We start from the raw sequence: 13,721 nt of genomic DNA, 5'->3' as shown, positions 1-13,721 counted from the left end.
GTTAGATGTCTCCTTGGATCAAGCAGCTATTACCCCACTAATTAGAGATTATATCCCTGTATGTTATGTTTATTGTTGCTTATATTATTATTATATTGTTATTATTATATATATTATTATTATATTATATTGTTGCTTATATATTATTTGTTTTCACTATTACTGTTTTACTTTTATCCCTACATAGTAAATTAAATTTTAAAATCTACTCTAATTACATTAGAACATGTAAGATGTACTTTTACTACATAAATTAAGTAGTTCCATTATATTGTGAAAAATGACTCACATATCCATAATATCATATTTAGCATGGGCAATTAATTATATTGCAGCACACCTCTTTAACCCATTCAACATAGATGATACACGAAGATTTGAATGATACAATTTTATTTTTCCAAACCCTTGGCATGAAGAAGTTAATTACTTTGATTCTAAGATCTTTAGCTACTCCTAACATTGCCTATCTGCAAATGCCAATTAGAATGGGTTTTGGCACCTTTATCAGAACACACTCTTCATAAAGCAACTGTGTGTCCTGTGTAACCACTTATACTTTGTTTTATTCTATTTGTCATATGTTAGATGTGTCTTATGACACATGCTAAATGTAAAAAATAATCCAGGCACTCCAACGAATTCTAAAATGTAGGCAATTTTATTTAGAACCAGGAGCTACACAGCAACGTTTCAACCCCTTAGGGCTTTTGTCAAGCTTAACAAAGGCCCTAAGGGGTCGAAACGTTGCTCTCTCGTTGGAGTGCCTGGATTAGTTTTTACATTTAGTCACTTTTGGTACTGGGACTTGTCCATTGGAGCACCCTGGATTCCTTGACGAAGGGTTGAGTGCACTTCCACTATTTATCTATATCTTATGACACATGCTACTGATATATGGTGATTGTCTTAGGTTGGTGGTATAGCTCTTTTTATAGATATAATAATTCATTTTGAACATTGTACGTGTGTTGAGTATACACAGAATAAAGTTTTTTGATACTTTTATTATTTGTGCTCGTTCAAACGCTATTGCATCTTGTGACTCTATGGGGAATAGAGTCAAGAAGTGAGCACCCATCAGTTGTTTTTTTTCCCCCTTTTTTGTTTTTTTCTTGTTCTTATTATGTTTTCATAGTGTACCCCCCTTTATGAATACTTTTTCATGCTGTACAAATGTCAGTTTTCACCATGAATAATTCACCCAGTTTTAACCCTGAATAAATGGCCCATAAGGAAATATTCGACATCTCTAGATGGATGGAGAATTATGGAAAATAATAATTCATGATCCCTGTACTTCAATTCTAATGACAAATAATATTAACAACTATGAAGTTGAAAAAAAAGACAGTCTTACGGATTTTCCAACAATAAGGAAACAAGTTGGTTTAGAGAGGAGAAAAGCTCTCTCAGCTTCATTTTCATCCAATGTGTCCGCAAGAGGAGGGAGCTGTGTTTCAATTTCAGGTGCCATTATGTAAATTCTGTAGGCAAGGTAAAATATTTTAATGTTTCATAGAAGCAAAGTAGAAAATTAAAACAGTGTTGAAATTATAGTATGCAGTCACCCATTAGATGATGCAATGACCCCCTTACACTAGTTCATGAATCAGTGAGTCCCAAAGTAGCTGCTTGTGGAGCAATAAAGCTAATGGAATCACACCATTAAATAAAACCTTGAAAGTAACCTATAACCTGTGTTAACTTGTTTTCACACGATTCTCTGATATATTACAGAATCAGTTTTAGCAAAATACATCACAAGCCAGTTTAATCCAGGTCCAGCCAGGGCACAATTTAGAAAGTAGGCAGAGAAATAGAAACAAACAGTAAAGGCACCCAAACCAGTCATCTCAATGAAGTGGTCACGGTGCATTGGCCCTTTAGTTTTAATCTTGCAATGTAAAGCATTGCCATTTGCTAGATACGGCAATGTTTTGATTTTATTAAAGGACCACTATAGGCACCCAGACCACTTCAGCTCAAAGAAGTGGTCTGGGTGCCAGGTCCATCTAGTGTTAACCCTGCAGCTGTAAACATAAGGTTAATCCAGCCTCTAGTGGCTGTCTCACTGACAGCCGCTAGAGGCGCTTCTGCGATTCTCACTGTGAAAATCACGGTGAGAAGACGCTGACATCCATAGGAAAGCATTGAGAAATGCTTTCCTATGGGCGGTTTAAATGCATGCACGGCTCTTGCCACGCATGCGCATTCGGCGCTGACGTCGGCAGGAGGAGGAGAGTTCCCAGCGCCGAGGGAGCCCCGCGCTGGAGAAAGATAAGTGGCTGAAGGGGGTTTTAACCCCTTCAGCCCAGCGGGAGTGGGACCCTGAGGGTGGGGGGGACCTAAAGATCTATAGTGCCAGGAAAAGGAGTTTGTTTTCCAGGCACTACAGTAGTCCTTTAACACATCTCTTGTGGCTGTATTCCTGACTGCCACTAGAGGGTGCTCCCGCTGAATAACTGAGTCAGACTGTTATGACTCTCATAGTCAGAGTTGCATTTTACCATGTTTGTGCACTAGTCTCCCAATATTTTCCTATGGGGAAGCATTACATTGGCTGAGATAATCAGAACTGATAATCTCAGCCCTTTGCAGGGGGGCCCCATAATCTACATGGTGAGAAGAACAGTATAGCATTAGGAATACACGTTTGTATTCCTAATGCTACAGTATTCCTTTAATTTCTCCTTTCAATTCTTCTCTTCACTGTATGCTTTCTCTATGGTTAATTCCAGGTGCTTAGAACAACACATATGAAAATGTCAGGTGCTAAGGTGGGAGCACCCAGTGATATGATAAAGAGGCATTGATTTTTACATCCAATTTTATTCTTCATGTCTCTCAAATACAGGGATTAAGTAATAATATAAATCATGAGAAGTCACAGTTCCCCTTTAACTTGTTACATAGTATTTAAGGAAATATATTATTTTATCCCCTATCCCATTGAATATAATGTACAACCTGTGGTATATCCCAGACATATACACTATATAATGTAGATAGAAAACTTGTTTGAGCAGACCCCTCCTCAAAATACTGTGGTTGTGATAAGTGTTTTTATACATTAGGCTAGAGCATTGTACAGCACTCTCTACAATAAGAATGCTAATATATTGTGTTGTTTGTCTTAACATAAAAGGTAAATTATGTCACATAGGTAAGAGGTGAATTGGAAGATTTCAATGTACTATTAAAACACTATTATATTGGGTCAACCAGCTCCTGCCCTCATGGGCAATTAACCTGACAGATTTTAGAACATACATATGGACAGGTTTTGCACACATATCTAGATTTGCTGCTCCATCTGAATCAAATGCATTATTTTTTAGTAGCCCATTACAGAGAATGAAATGTGACACAATTTTAAATACACAGCCACATTTACTATAATTGATGATGAGTACTAAGTTGCATTTTCTAAATTTGTTTGTGTTGGGAATGTTCTCTGCTCTCTCTAGCACTACAATCAGGGGAATCATTTTGGATATCCACCCACCCATTTAATGTATGCAATATTTTAAGGAAAAACTCTAACCCCCTTGCCCCCCCGTGCCAACTTTACAGTAGAGATACCTCCCACCTACCCTCCCGGGATTTCAGTCTCTTGGTAGGTACTAGTTTACTCCCAGGGTGACAGTCTCCCAGTACGTGACAATTTCCCCTCTGGATGACTGTCTCTCATAATGTGCCAATCTCCCTGCTTGGTACTAGTCTCTTATTAGGTGCTAGTTTCTCCCTATGGGTCAATGTCTTTTGGTAGGTGCCAGATACCATCCTTGGTGCCAGTTTCTTAGTGGATGCCAGTCTCCCCTGGGAGCTAGTCACTCACTAGCTGTCAGTTTCCTCCTTGGTGACAGTTTCCTCTGGGTGACAGTCTCCAAGTTAATACCTGTCTCTCAGTCGGTGCCAGTCTCTCATTATGTCCAAGTTTCCCATTTTGGCAATCATACCATAGGTGCGAGTTTCCTCACTAAGTGCAAGTTTCTTAGTAAATGGCTAGATGCCAGGCTGTGCCCTTGCGTGCTAATATCTCAGTAGGTGCCAGTCACGCTCCCCCCCATCAGTCTCCTCACTTAGTACTTGTCTCCCAGTTTGCCCACCTGGGTGCATATCTCCCAACCAATAGGTGACAATCTCTTCACTGGAAGCCAGCCTCTCAATAGGTGACATTTTCCTCCATGGGTGCAAGTCTCTCAGTGAGTGCCATTTTCCTCACTGGGTGAGAGTCTCCCAGTACTGGGTGACATTTTCCTCCCTGGGTGCCAGTCTCCAACTACAGGGTGATATTTTCCTCTCTGGGTGCAAGTCTCCCAGTACTAGGTGACATTTTGCTCTCTGGGTGCCAGTCTCCCAGTACTAGGTGATGTTTTCCTCCCTGGGTGCCAGTCTCCCAGTACTAGGTGACGTTTTCCTCCCTGGGTGCCAGTCTCCCAGTACTAGGTGACATTTTCCTCTCTGGGTGCCAGTCTCCCAGTACTAGGTGACATTTTCCTCCCTGGGTGCCAGTCTCCCAGTACTAGGTGACATTTTCCTCTCTGGGTGCCAGTCTCCCAGTACTAGGTGACATTTTGCTCTCTGGGTGCCAGTCTCCCAGTACTAGGTGATGTTTTCCTCCCTGGGTGCCAGTCTCCCAGTACTAGGTGACGTTTTCCTCCCTGGGTGCCAGTCTCCCAGTACTAGGTGATGTTTTCCTCCCTGGGTGCCAGTCTCCCAGTACTAGGTGACATTTTCCTCCCTGGGTGCCAGTCTCCCAGTACTGGGTGACATTTTCCTCCCTGGGTGCCAGTCTCCCAGTACTGGGTGACATTTTTCTCTCTGGGTGCCAGTCTCCCAGTACTAGGTGACATTTTCCTCTCTGGGTGCCAGTCTCCCAGTACTAGGTGACATTTTCCTCCCTGGGTGCCAGTCTCCCAGTACTAGGTGACATTTTCCTCCCTGGGTGCCAGTCTCCCAGTACTGGGTGACATTTTCCTCTCTGGGTGCCAGTCTCCCAGGACTGGGTTACATTTTCCTCCCTGGGTGCAAGTCTCCCAGTAGTAGGTGACATTTTCCTCTCTGGGTGCCAGTCTCCCAGTACTGGGTGACATTTTGCTCTCTGGGTGCCAGTCTCCCAGTACTGGGTGACATTTAGCTCTCTGGGTGCCAGTCTCCCAGTACTGGGTGACAGTTTCCTCTCTGGGTGCCAGTCTCCCAGAACTAGGTGACATTTTCCTCCCTGGGTGCCAGTCTCCAACTACAGGGTGACATTTTCCTCTCTGGGTGCCAGGCTCCCAGGCCTGGGTGACATTTTCCTCCCTGGGTGCCAGTCTCCCAGTACTGGGTGACATTTTCCTCTCTGGGTGCCAGTCTCCCAGTACTAGGTGACATTTTCCTCCCTGGGTGCCAGTCTCCCAATACTGGGTGACATTTTCCTCCCTGGGTGCCAGTCTCCCAATACTGGGTGACATTTTCCTCTCTGGGTGCCAGTCTCCCAGTACTAGGTGACATTTTCCTCCCTGGGTGCCAGTCTCCCAGTAGTAGGTGACATTTTCCTCTCTGGGTGCCAATCTCCGAGTACTGGGTGACATTTTGCTCTCTGGGTGCCAGTCTCCCAGGACTGGGTGACATTTTCCTCCCTGGGTGCCAGTCTCCCAGTAGTAGGTGACATTTTCCTCCCTGGGTGCCAGTCTCCCAGTACTGGGTGACATTTTGCTCTCTGGGTGCCAGTCTCCCAGTACTGGGTGACATTTTCCTCTCTGAGTGCCAGTCTCCCAGTACTAGGTGACATTTTCTTCCCTGGGTGCCAGTCTCCCAGTACTAGGTGACATTTTCCTCTCTGGATGCCAGTCTCCCAGTACTGGGTGACATTTTCCTCTCTGGGTGCCAGTCTCCCAGTACTGGGTGACATTCTCCTCTCTGGGTGCCAGTCTCCCAGTACTAGGTGCCATTTTCCTCCCTGGGTGCCAGTTTCCCAGTACTGGGTGACATTTTCCTCTCTGGGTGCCAGTCTCCCAGGACTGGGTTACATTTTCCTCCCTGGGTGCAAGTCTCCCAGTAGTAGGTGACATTTTCCTCCATGGGTGCAAGTCTCTCAGTGAGTGCCATTTTCCTCACTGGGTGAGAGTCTCCCAGTACTGGGTGACATTTTCCTCCCTGGGTGCCAGTCTCCAACTACAGGGTGATATTTTCCTCTCTGGGTGCAAGTCTCCCAGTACTAGGTGACATTTTGCTCTCTGGGTGCCAGTCTCCCAGTACTAGGTGATGTTTTCCTCCCTGGGTGCCAGTCTCCCAGTACTAGGTGACGTTTTCCTCCCTGGGTGCCAGTCTCCCAGTACTAGGTGACATTTTCCTCTCTGGGTGCCAGTCTCCCAGTACTAGGTGACATTTTCCTCCCTGGGTGCCAGTCTCCCAGTACTAGGTGACATTTTCCTCTCTGGGTGCCAGTCTCCCAGTACTAGGTGACATTTTGCTCTCTGGGTGCCAGTCTCCCAGTACTAGGTGATGTTTTCCTCCCTGGGTGCCAGTCTCCCAGTACTAGGTGACGTTTTCCTCCCTGGGTGCCAGTCTCCCAGTACTAGGTGATGTTTTCCTCCCTGGGTGCCAGTCTCCCAGTACTAGGTGACATTTTCCTCCCTGGGTGCCAGTCTCCCAGTACTGGGTGACATTTTCCTCCCTGGGTGCCAGTCTCCCAGTACTGGGTGACATTTTTCTCTCTGGGTGCCAGTCTCCCAGTACTAGGTGACATTTTCCTCTCTGGGTGCCAGTCTCCCAGTACTAGGTGACATTTTCCTCCCTGGGTGCCAGTCTCCCAGTACTAGGTGACATTTTCCTCCCTGGGTGCCAGTCTCCCAGTACTGGGTGACATTTTCCTCTCTGGGTGCCAGTCTCCCAGGACTGGGTTACATTTTCCTCCCTGGGTGCAAGTCTCCCAGTAGTAGGTGACATTTTCCTCTCTGGGTGCCAGTCTCCCAGTACTGGGTGACATTTTGCTCTCTGGGTGCCAGTCTCCCAGTACTGGGTGACATTTAGCTCTCTGGGTGCCAGTCTCCCAGTACTGGGTGACAGTTTCCTCTCTGGGTGCCAGTCTCCCAGAACTAGGTGACATTTTCCTCCCTGGGTGCCAGTCTCCAACTACAGGGTGACATTTTCCTCTCTGGGTGCCAGGCTCCCAGGCCTGGGTGACATTTTCCTCCCTGGGTGCCAGTCTCCCAGTACTGGGTGACATTTTCCTCTCTGGGTGCCAGTCTCCCAGTACTAGGTGACATTTTCCTCCCTGGGTGCCAGTCTCCCAATACTGGGTGACATTTTCCTCCCTGGGTGCCAGTCTCCCAATACTGGGTGACATTTTCCTCTCTGGGTGCCAGTCTCCCAGTACTAGGTGACATTTTCCTCCCTGGGTGCCAGTCTCCCAGTAGTAGGTGACATTTTCCTCTCTGGGTGCCAATCTCCGAGTACTGGGTGACATTTTGCTCTCTGGGTGCCAGTCTCCCAGGACTGGGTGACATTTTCCTCCCTGGGTGCCAGTCTCCCAGTAGTAGGTGACATTTTCCTCCCTGGGTGCCAGTCTCCCAGTACTGGGTGACATTTTGCTCTCTGGGTGCCAGTCTCCCAGTACTGGGTGACATTTTCCTCTCTGAGTGCCAGTCTCCCAGTACTAGGTGACATTTTCTTCCCTGGGTGCCAGTCTCCCAGTACTAGGTGACATTTTCCTCTCTGGATGCCAGTCTCCCAGTACTGGGTGACATTTTCCTCTCTGGGTGCCAGTCTCCCAGTACTGGGTGACATTCTCCTCTCTGGGTGCCAGTCTCCCAGTACTAGGTGCCATTTTCCTCCCTGGGTGCCAGTTTCCCAGTACTGGGTGACATTTTCCTCTCTGGGTGCCAGTCTCCCAGTACTAGGTGACATTTTCCTCTCTGGGTGCCAGTCTCCCAGTACTAGGTGACATTTTCCTCTCTGGGTGCCAGTCTCCCAGTACTGGGTGACATTTTCCTCCCTGGGTGCCAGTCTCCCAGTACAGGGTGACATTTTCCTCCCTGGGTGCCAGTCTCCCAGTACTAGGTGACATTTTCCTCTCTAGCTGCCAGACTCTCAGAATTTAGATACCAGTTTCCTCCTAGAGTGAAAGTTTATTCACAGGGTCCAGTCTCTTCTCCCAGTAGGTGCCAGCCCCCCTCCCCTTAGTAGGTGCCAGCCCCCCTCCACTCAGTAGGTGCCAGCCCCCCTCCCCTTAGAAGGTGCCAGTTGTTTCCCCCTGGGTGAAGTCTGATACTCACAATGTTTCCCCGCACTCTCAGTCACAGCACTGATTTGTTTACACACTCACCTCCCAACCGTTCCCCCAGCAACATGTCCCGCCCACTCCAAACTTACCCCTGCGGCCTATTTAAACAGAGTGAGCGTGGGCCAGTGCGGCCAGCTCCCCGAGCCCGGTATCAATTAGTGTGAGCTCATTAATAAATACATACAGTGAGAGTGAAAACCTGCGCGTGCAATTTATTGTTTCATCTCCATAGTTTATGTCTGTCTTCCATGTATCTTCCCTAAGACATTAGGAGCCATAAACCGTTCACCGCAGCGGGGCGGGAACCCCTAGTAACATCTCATCCTAACATGTTTAACCCTACTCGGCTTCCGTCCGATAAGAAATACCGGAAGGCTATACTGTTCGGTTCAAACTCTACGCGAGTTGTAAACGTCAAAGACAATGCTGCATATAAAACTACTGAGGCAGCCATTTTTATGGAGACCACAGGCAATCGACTTGTATGCATTTGACTTCACCAAAATGGCTCCTCTGATCTAAATCAGATGTACTTCTTGTTATTTAGAACTCTAACCTGCTGTGCTTACTGTGACATGTGACAGTAGTTTACATGTTGAATGAAGATTGAGGTTCTTATTTGGGTCTGTCCTAGGCATCTCTTGTGAGTGCTGCTCGTGTGTCCCAGGTGAGTGAGTTCGTGGTACATTAGATGGAGAGATGCAGGCAGCTGTTATATGGGTTTTGTAGTTAATATAAATGGCCTGCACTGCAGACAAGGGTTATACTAAATTGTATTAGTATTATTTCCTAATCATTGTGTACCCAGAATAATCCCTACTGTACACCTAATACCAAACTGTTAGCAAAACATACCCTTACAATTATAGTTGCCACTGAATTACACATCACCTCATATGTGAGATCCATACAGAAAGAGGAACTGTAAATCTGATTAAATGACACAAGCTAGTATTTAAACTCTATCACTTGTACTTTATTTTCATTTACATTAATTACAAGACTCTGCTGTCAAGGGCATGCACATATTATTGGAAAATCGTACTCAACATACATATCATGCTAGTGTGACAGTGACTCACCAGGAGTGTGCTCCATAAGTTTGTTTAACAATGTTATATACTAAAGTGAGAACTGATTCAGTGCTTTCCTATGGGGAGGTCTAATGCGCCCATTTGCTACGCATTTGCATTAGACCCCGCTTGTCGTGGGAAGGAGGGGGCGGAGCTGTGACTCCCAGTGCCCAAGGACATTGGTGCTGGGATAAGGTAAGTAAAAGGAGAGGGCAGACAGGGGGAGCATTAGTGCAAGGAATACAGCGTTGTATTCCTGACACTACAGTATCCCTTCAATTGTAGTGTTTACGTCACCTCACTTACTGCACACCAGTTGACTTTAATTATGTCTGCACACGAGTCCCATCTGCCCTACTATCTTGTGTTTGTTTTAGTTACTCCTGTGTTTCAATTTTGATACCAGATATAGATCACTCTGAAAAACTGTTAAAGCATTATTATATGTGCTTGCATTGCTTGAAGTAACCTAAGGATATTTAACCAATATAGGGAGCTTTAATCAGCGCTCTCACTTTTGAGTTTTTCATAAAAGGTGCACTACAGACACCAGAACAACGCCATCTAAATTAAGTTATGTGGCCAGGAGGCCTCTGGGCAGACTCTTACCTCAAGGGGTTAAACTGTTCTTGAATGATTTAACCCCAAATTTGCCTCCAGCCTGATCGGCATCCGTCTTCTTAAATTTTAGTTTCAAGAAATGCGGAGTGCCACTGATTGACTGAGAGCGGTCAGTTGACGCTCTCAGCCAATCATCGGCTTCCCATTCACAAAACTGGCTTGGAAAAAGAAATACCTTTTCCAAGCTAGTTTTGTAGATGGGGATGTCACTGATTGACTGAAAGCAGTTAGTGGAAGCTCTTAGCCAATCAGCAGCGCCGTTGCCCGGAGCACTCTGTGCTTCCTGAAACGGCATCTGGCACCTGCAGAACCTGGATGCAGATCCTGCCGCTCACTCATTGACTGAGAGTGTCAGCAGAATTGACATTAGCCAGACCTGACTCCAAGTAACATGAACACTTTGAATAACTAACACTGAGGTTGGCTGCCCTGGTATACCCCATTTATGGCAGAATCATGACAAGAGATGCTTGTATCATAGATAACTGGCATTCCCCTTATGTCACCTCCCTATTTCAATTGAGTGAGTCACAGCCAGGGGAGGTGTGGGTAGGACTGTCTAAACTGAAACAATTGCAATTAATTATATAGCACCAACATATTCTTCAGCACTGTACAATAGGCAAACAAGACAAACAGTTAATTCTAACAAAATGTGATTGAATAATACTATAACTTGGTTGGGGTCTTGCTTTCCTCCACCCACCCTGCACCCAAGACCAGGTCCAGCTTCTAGTGGGTGAACCTCTCCTACTCCAGAGAGTGTAGCAGGAACACCTCTTATAAGGGCTAGTGATTAGAATCCAGGGGAGTATAAGGAGTATAGCTGAGATATGACTTTATGTTGAGGGTGAAGAGGAACTGGTTTAATGGTAGCCACACTGGCCTTTTATGACAATCCCCATGCAAGAAGTACGCCCACATGGACCTTGTTGGGGACTCCAACACAGACCAATAAGAACATTGATTAAATGCACGACACTCCCATAACAAACATACAATCCCTCCTCTGCGCCTGGGAGATAATTGAGTCAGCTACTGTATCAATTCAATTATCTCCAGGAAGAAAAAAACGCATATTTCTAAAAAGTCCCAAAAGTACCCCAAAACATAATATCCCCTGATAGCCCTGATCTGGGTGACCAACATATCCAAAAATCACCCAGATCAGTTCAGGGCTTCAGAAATGTTATGGAAGTCATAGTTTTTACCGACCACAGGCATGGTCCCATAGCCGAAAATAGTTCCATAGAATCGTGGCTAAGTGCTGCTGGAGGACCAACCGGGAAGTTTTCCTGGCGAAAATAGTTCCAGGGCATTCGCAGCTAAGTCCCCCTGAAGTCTTTTCGGGGTTTTGGCCACCTTGTAGTCCTCCGTTGGAATTGCGGTTACCAAGACGAACACTTAGACCACTGCGTTGGAAATTGCAACAATGTATCAAATAAGCTTAACAAGCTCCAGGGTGGTCTCTGGTTCGTGCGGCTGCTCAGTTACCGAACCATATAATTCAAATAGGCAAACTGAGACTTTTTTATATCCCAGTTTACAGGGACCATAGTCTGTGGGGAAGAGGCTGGCAAGTATGCCCCTCCAAGAACCCATGACGAGGTCCAGTTCATCACAATTGTAAACATTGCAGTTCTCTGGAACTGCAATGTTTTACATTGCAGCACTATGTGCAAAAGGGACACAGCAACCAGATCACTTCAATGAGCTGCCGTGGTCTGGGTGCCTACAGTGTCCCTTTTAAAGCTCATCTGCCATACCTTTTTCAACATGGTCACCCTAGGGAGGTACAGCCCAAGCAGGTTGGACTCCCTTATGGTTACTTTTTTATGATATAGTAACTGAGGTTTAATATTCCTCTTCCATGGTATAAAATTCATATTGGCTTATTGAGGTGGTAAGGAAGCTGTGAGTGACAAGTTTTATAGTGTTTTCTGTTGCTATAGTGTGTTCCTCTATAATTCCTTAAATTTTCATTTTTTGTTTCTGTACTGTGTACTTCCTTTGTCTGAGTTTCAATTGTGGGTGCTTTTTTTTTTTTTTAAAGGATCAGACGTCTATTTTAAAGATTCACAGAGAAAAAGCACAATTTCCAGGTTAATTCTTCTCTATTAAAGAGCTAGTAGTGAGAGAATGGGGGAAAAAAAATGAAACGTATGTCCACCCAAGGCAAATTTAATAGACTGTACCCAATCCTAACTTCAGACACTAAACTGGAATATGGCACCCAGAAGTAGACACCATGATTATAAGGGTGGCAAAGAAAACTGTTCTCCCCATTGATATTGTGGCATTAGTGAGGGACCCTGTGGAGGAATGCATGGATGTAAACCTAATCAAGGCATATACTTATTTAGGAACAGCTATGAATCCCTTGGTGGCATTAACTTCCTTGTTAGAGCCTTAAAGGAACACTAAATTACTTTAGCTAAATAAAGCAGTTTTAGTGTATAGATCATTCCCTTGCAATTTCACTGCTCAATTCACTGTCATTTAGGAGTTAAATCACTTTGTTTCTGTGTATGCAGCCCTAGCCACACCTCCCCTGGCTATGATTGACAGAGCCTGCATGAAAAAAAAATGGTTTCACTTTCAAACAGATGTAATTTACCTTAAATAATTGTATCTCAATCTCTAAATTGAACTTTAATCACATACAGGAGGCTCTTGCAGGGTCTAGCAAGCTATTAACATAGCAGGGGATAAGAAAATCTTAATTAAACAGAACTTACAATAAAGAGCCTAAATAGGGCTCTCTTTACAGGAAGTGTTTATGGAAGGCTGTGCAAGTCACATGCAGGGAGGTGTGACTAGGGTTCATAAACAAAGGGATTTAACTCCTAAATGGCAGATGATTGAGCAGTCAGGCTGCAGGGGCATGTTCTATACACCAAAACTGCTTCATTAATCTAAAGTTGTTCAGGTGACTATAGTGTCCCTTTAAGAGTCTGAACGATAACCTTAAGTGAGGACACTGCAAATGGGACCAGCAAAGAGATGCTGCTTGATATTTCCACAGATTTCAAATTGGCATCTGATTTCATTACTGAAGCATTACTGGGTATCAATAAGCTTGATTCCAATGTTATGGGTGTCTATGGCAGCTTGAAGAGCTCTGTGGCTTAAGAACCTGGGGAGCAGACAATTCATCAATAACAAATTTATCTTCACTCCCTTTTCAATGGAATCTCCTCTTTGGTAAAACTTTAGACAATGCAATTTTCAAAGCAGCTGAGGGGAAAAAAGGCGTTTCTGAGACAAGACAGGAGAATTAAGTGATATTCAAGTAGATTGGGCAGAGCATATAGAGGCCAGTCCTCATTTCATGACTCCAGGGCATACAAGCCAGGAAGAAAATACAGCAGATCATCTTTCTGGAAGCGACAACAAATCCAATCCTTTAAATTTCAGAAAGGAAGTGGTGGACAAAAATCAAATTTATTTATTTTTTACATAGGAAATTTCCAATCTGCACCATGCACATAAAAGATCAATGGGTTATCTTGAGCATAATAATGCAAAAGTTCCACTTGGGAAGAAAATAGGCATGCCAGGAGAGTCTTCAAGTGAGGGTAACCCGCAATAATTCAATTGTACTAAAAATATACAGATAGTCCCAGACAGGGCATATGAGTCCAATAGTGGAAGCCTCTCCAATATATTGGGAAAAAATAGAAAAAAGAAAAAAACTAAATAGTGCATCCAAGCTAATTAGGGCATATCTATTAAACTTTTTTTTTTAACAATTT

At 44.7% G+C, this 13,721-nt stretch overlaps 2 protein-coding genes across 2 annotated transcripts in view; one reads left to right on the top strand and one right to left on the bottom strand.

The window, feature by feature from the left end:
• The window catches only part of AK9 (adenylate kinase 9), a 113,557-nt gene extending 105,254 nt beyond the window's left edge, over positions 1–8,303 (bottom strand). Inside the window, exons 1-2 of the mRNA XM_063443519.1 lie at positions 8,265–8,303; positions 1,361–1,487 (exon numbers count right to left, since the gene is read on the bottom strand). Coding sequence (XP_063299589.1) covers positions 1,361–1,477 — 117 coding nt within the window. The 5' untranslated portion in view covers positions 1,478–1,487; positions 8,265–8,303. The remainder of the gene's footprint in view (positions 1–1,360; positions 1,488–8,264) is intronic.
• A 549-nt stretch (positions 8,304–8,852) lies between these two features.
• Positions 8,853–13,721, top strand: part of FIG4 (FIG4 phosphoinositide 5-phosphatase) — a 493,827-nt gene continuing 488,958 nt past the window's right edge. Inside the window, exon 1 of the mRNA XM_063443525.1 lies at positions 8,853–8,939. The gene's annotated coding sequence lies outside the window, so the exon portion shown is untranslated. The remainder of the gene's footprint in view (positions 8,940–13,721) is intronic.

The sequence above is a fragment of the Pelobates fuscus genome, chromosome 2 (genome assembly GCF_036172605.1).
Source record: "Pelobates fuscus isolate aPelFus1 chromosome 2, aPelFus1.pri, whole genome shotgun sequence".
Taxonomy (NCBI): domain Eukaryota; kingdom Metazoa; phylum Chordata; class Amphibia; order Anura; family Pelobatidae; genus Pelobates; species Pelobates fuscus.
The sequence above is the reverse complement of the archived record's forward strand: the minus strand, read 5'-3'. Positions and strand labels throughout refer to the sequence as shown.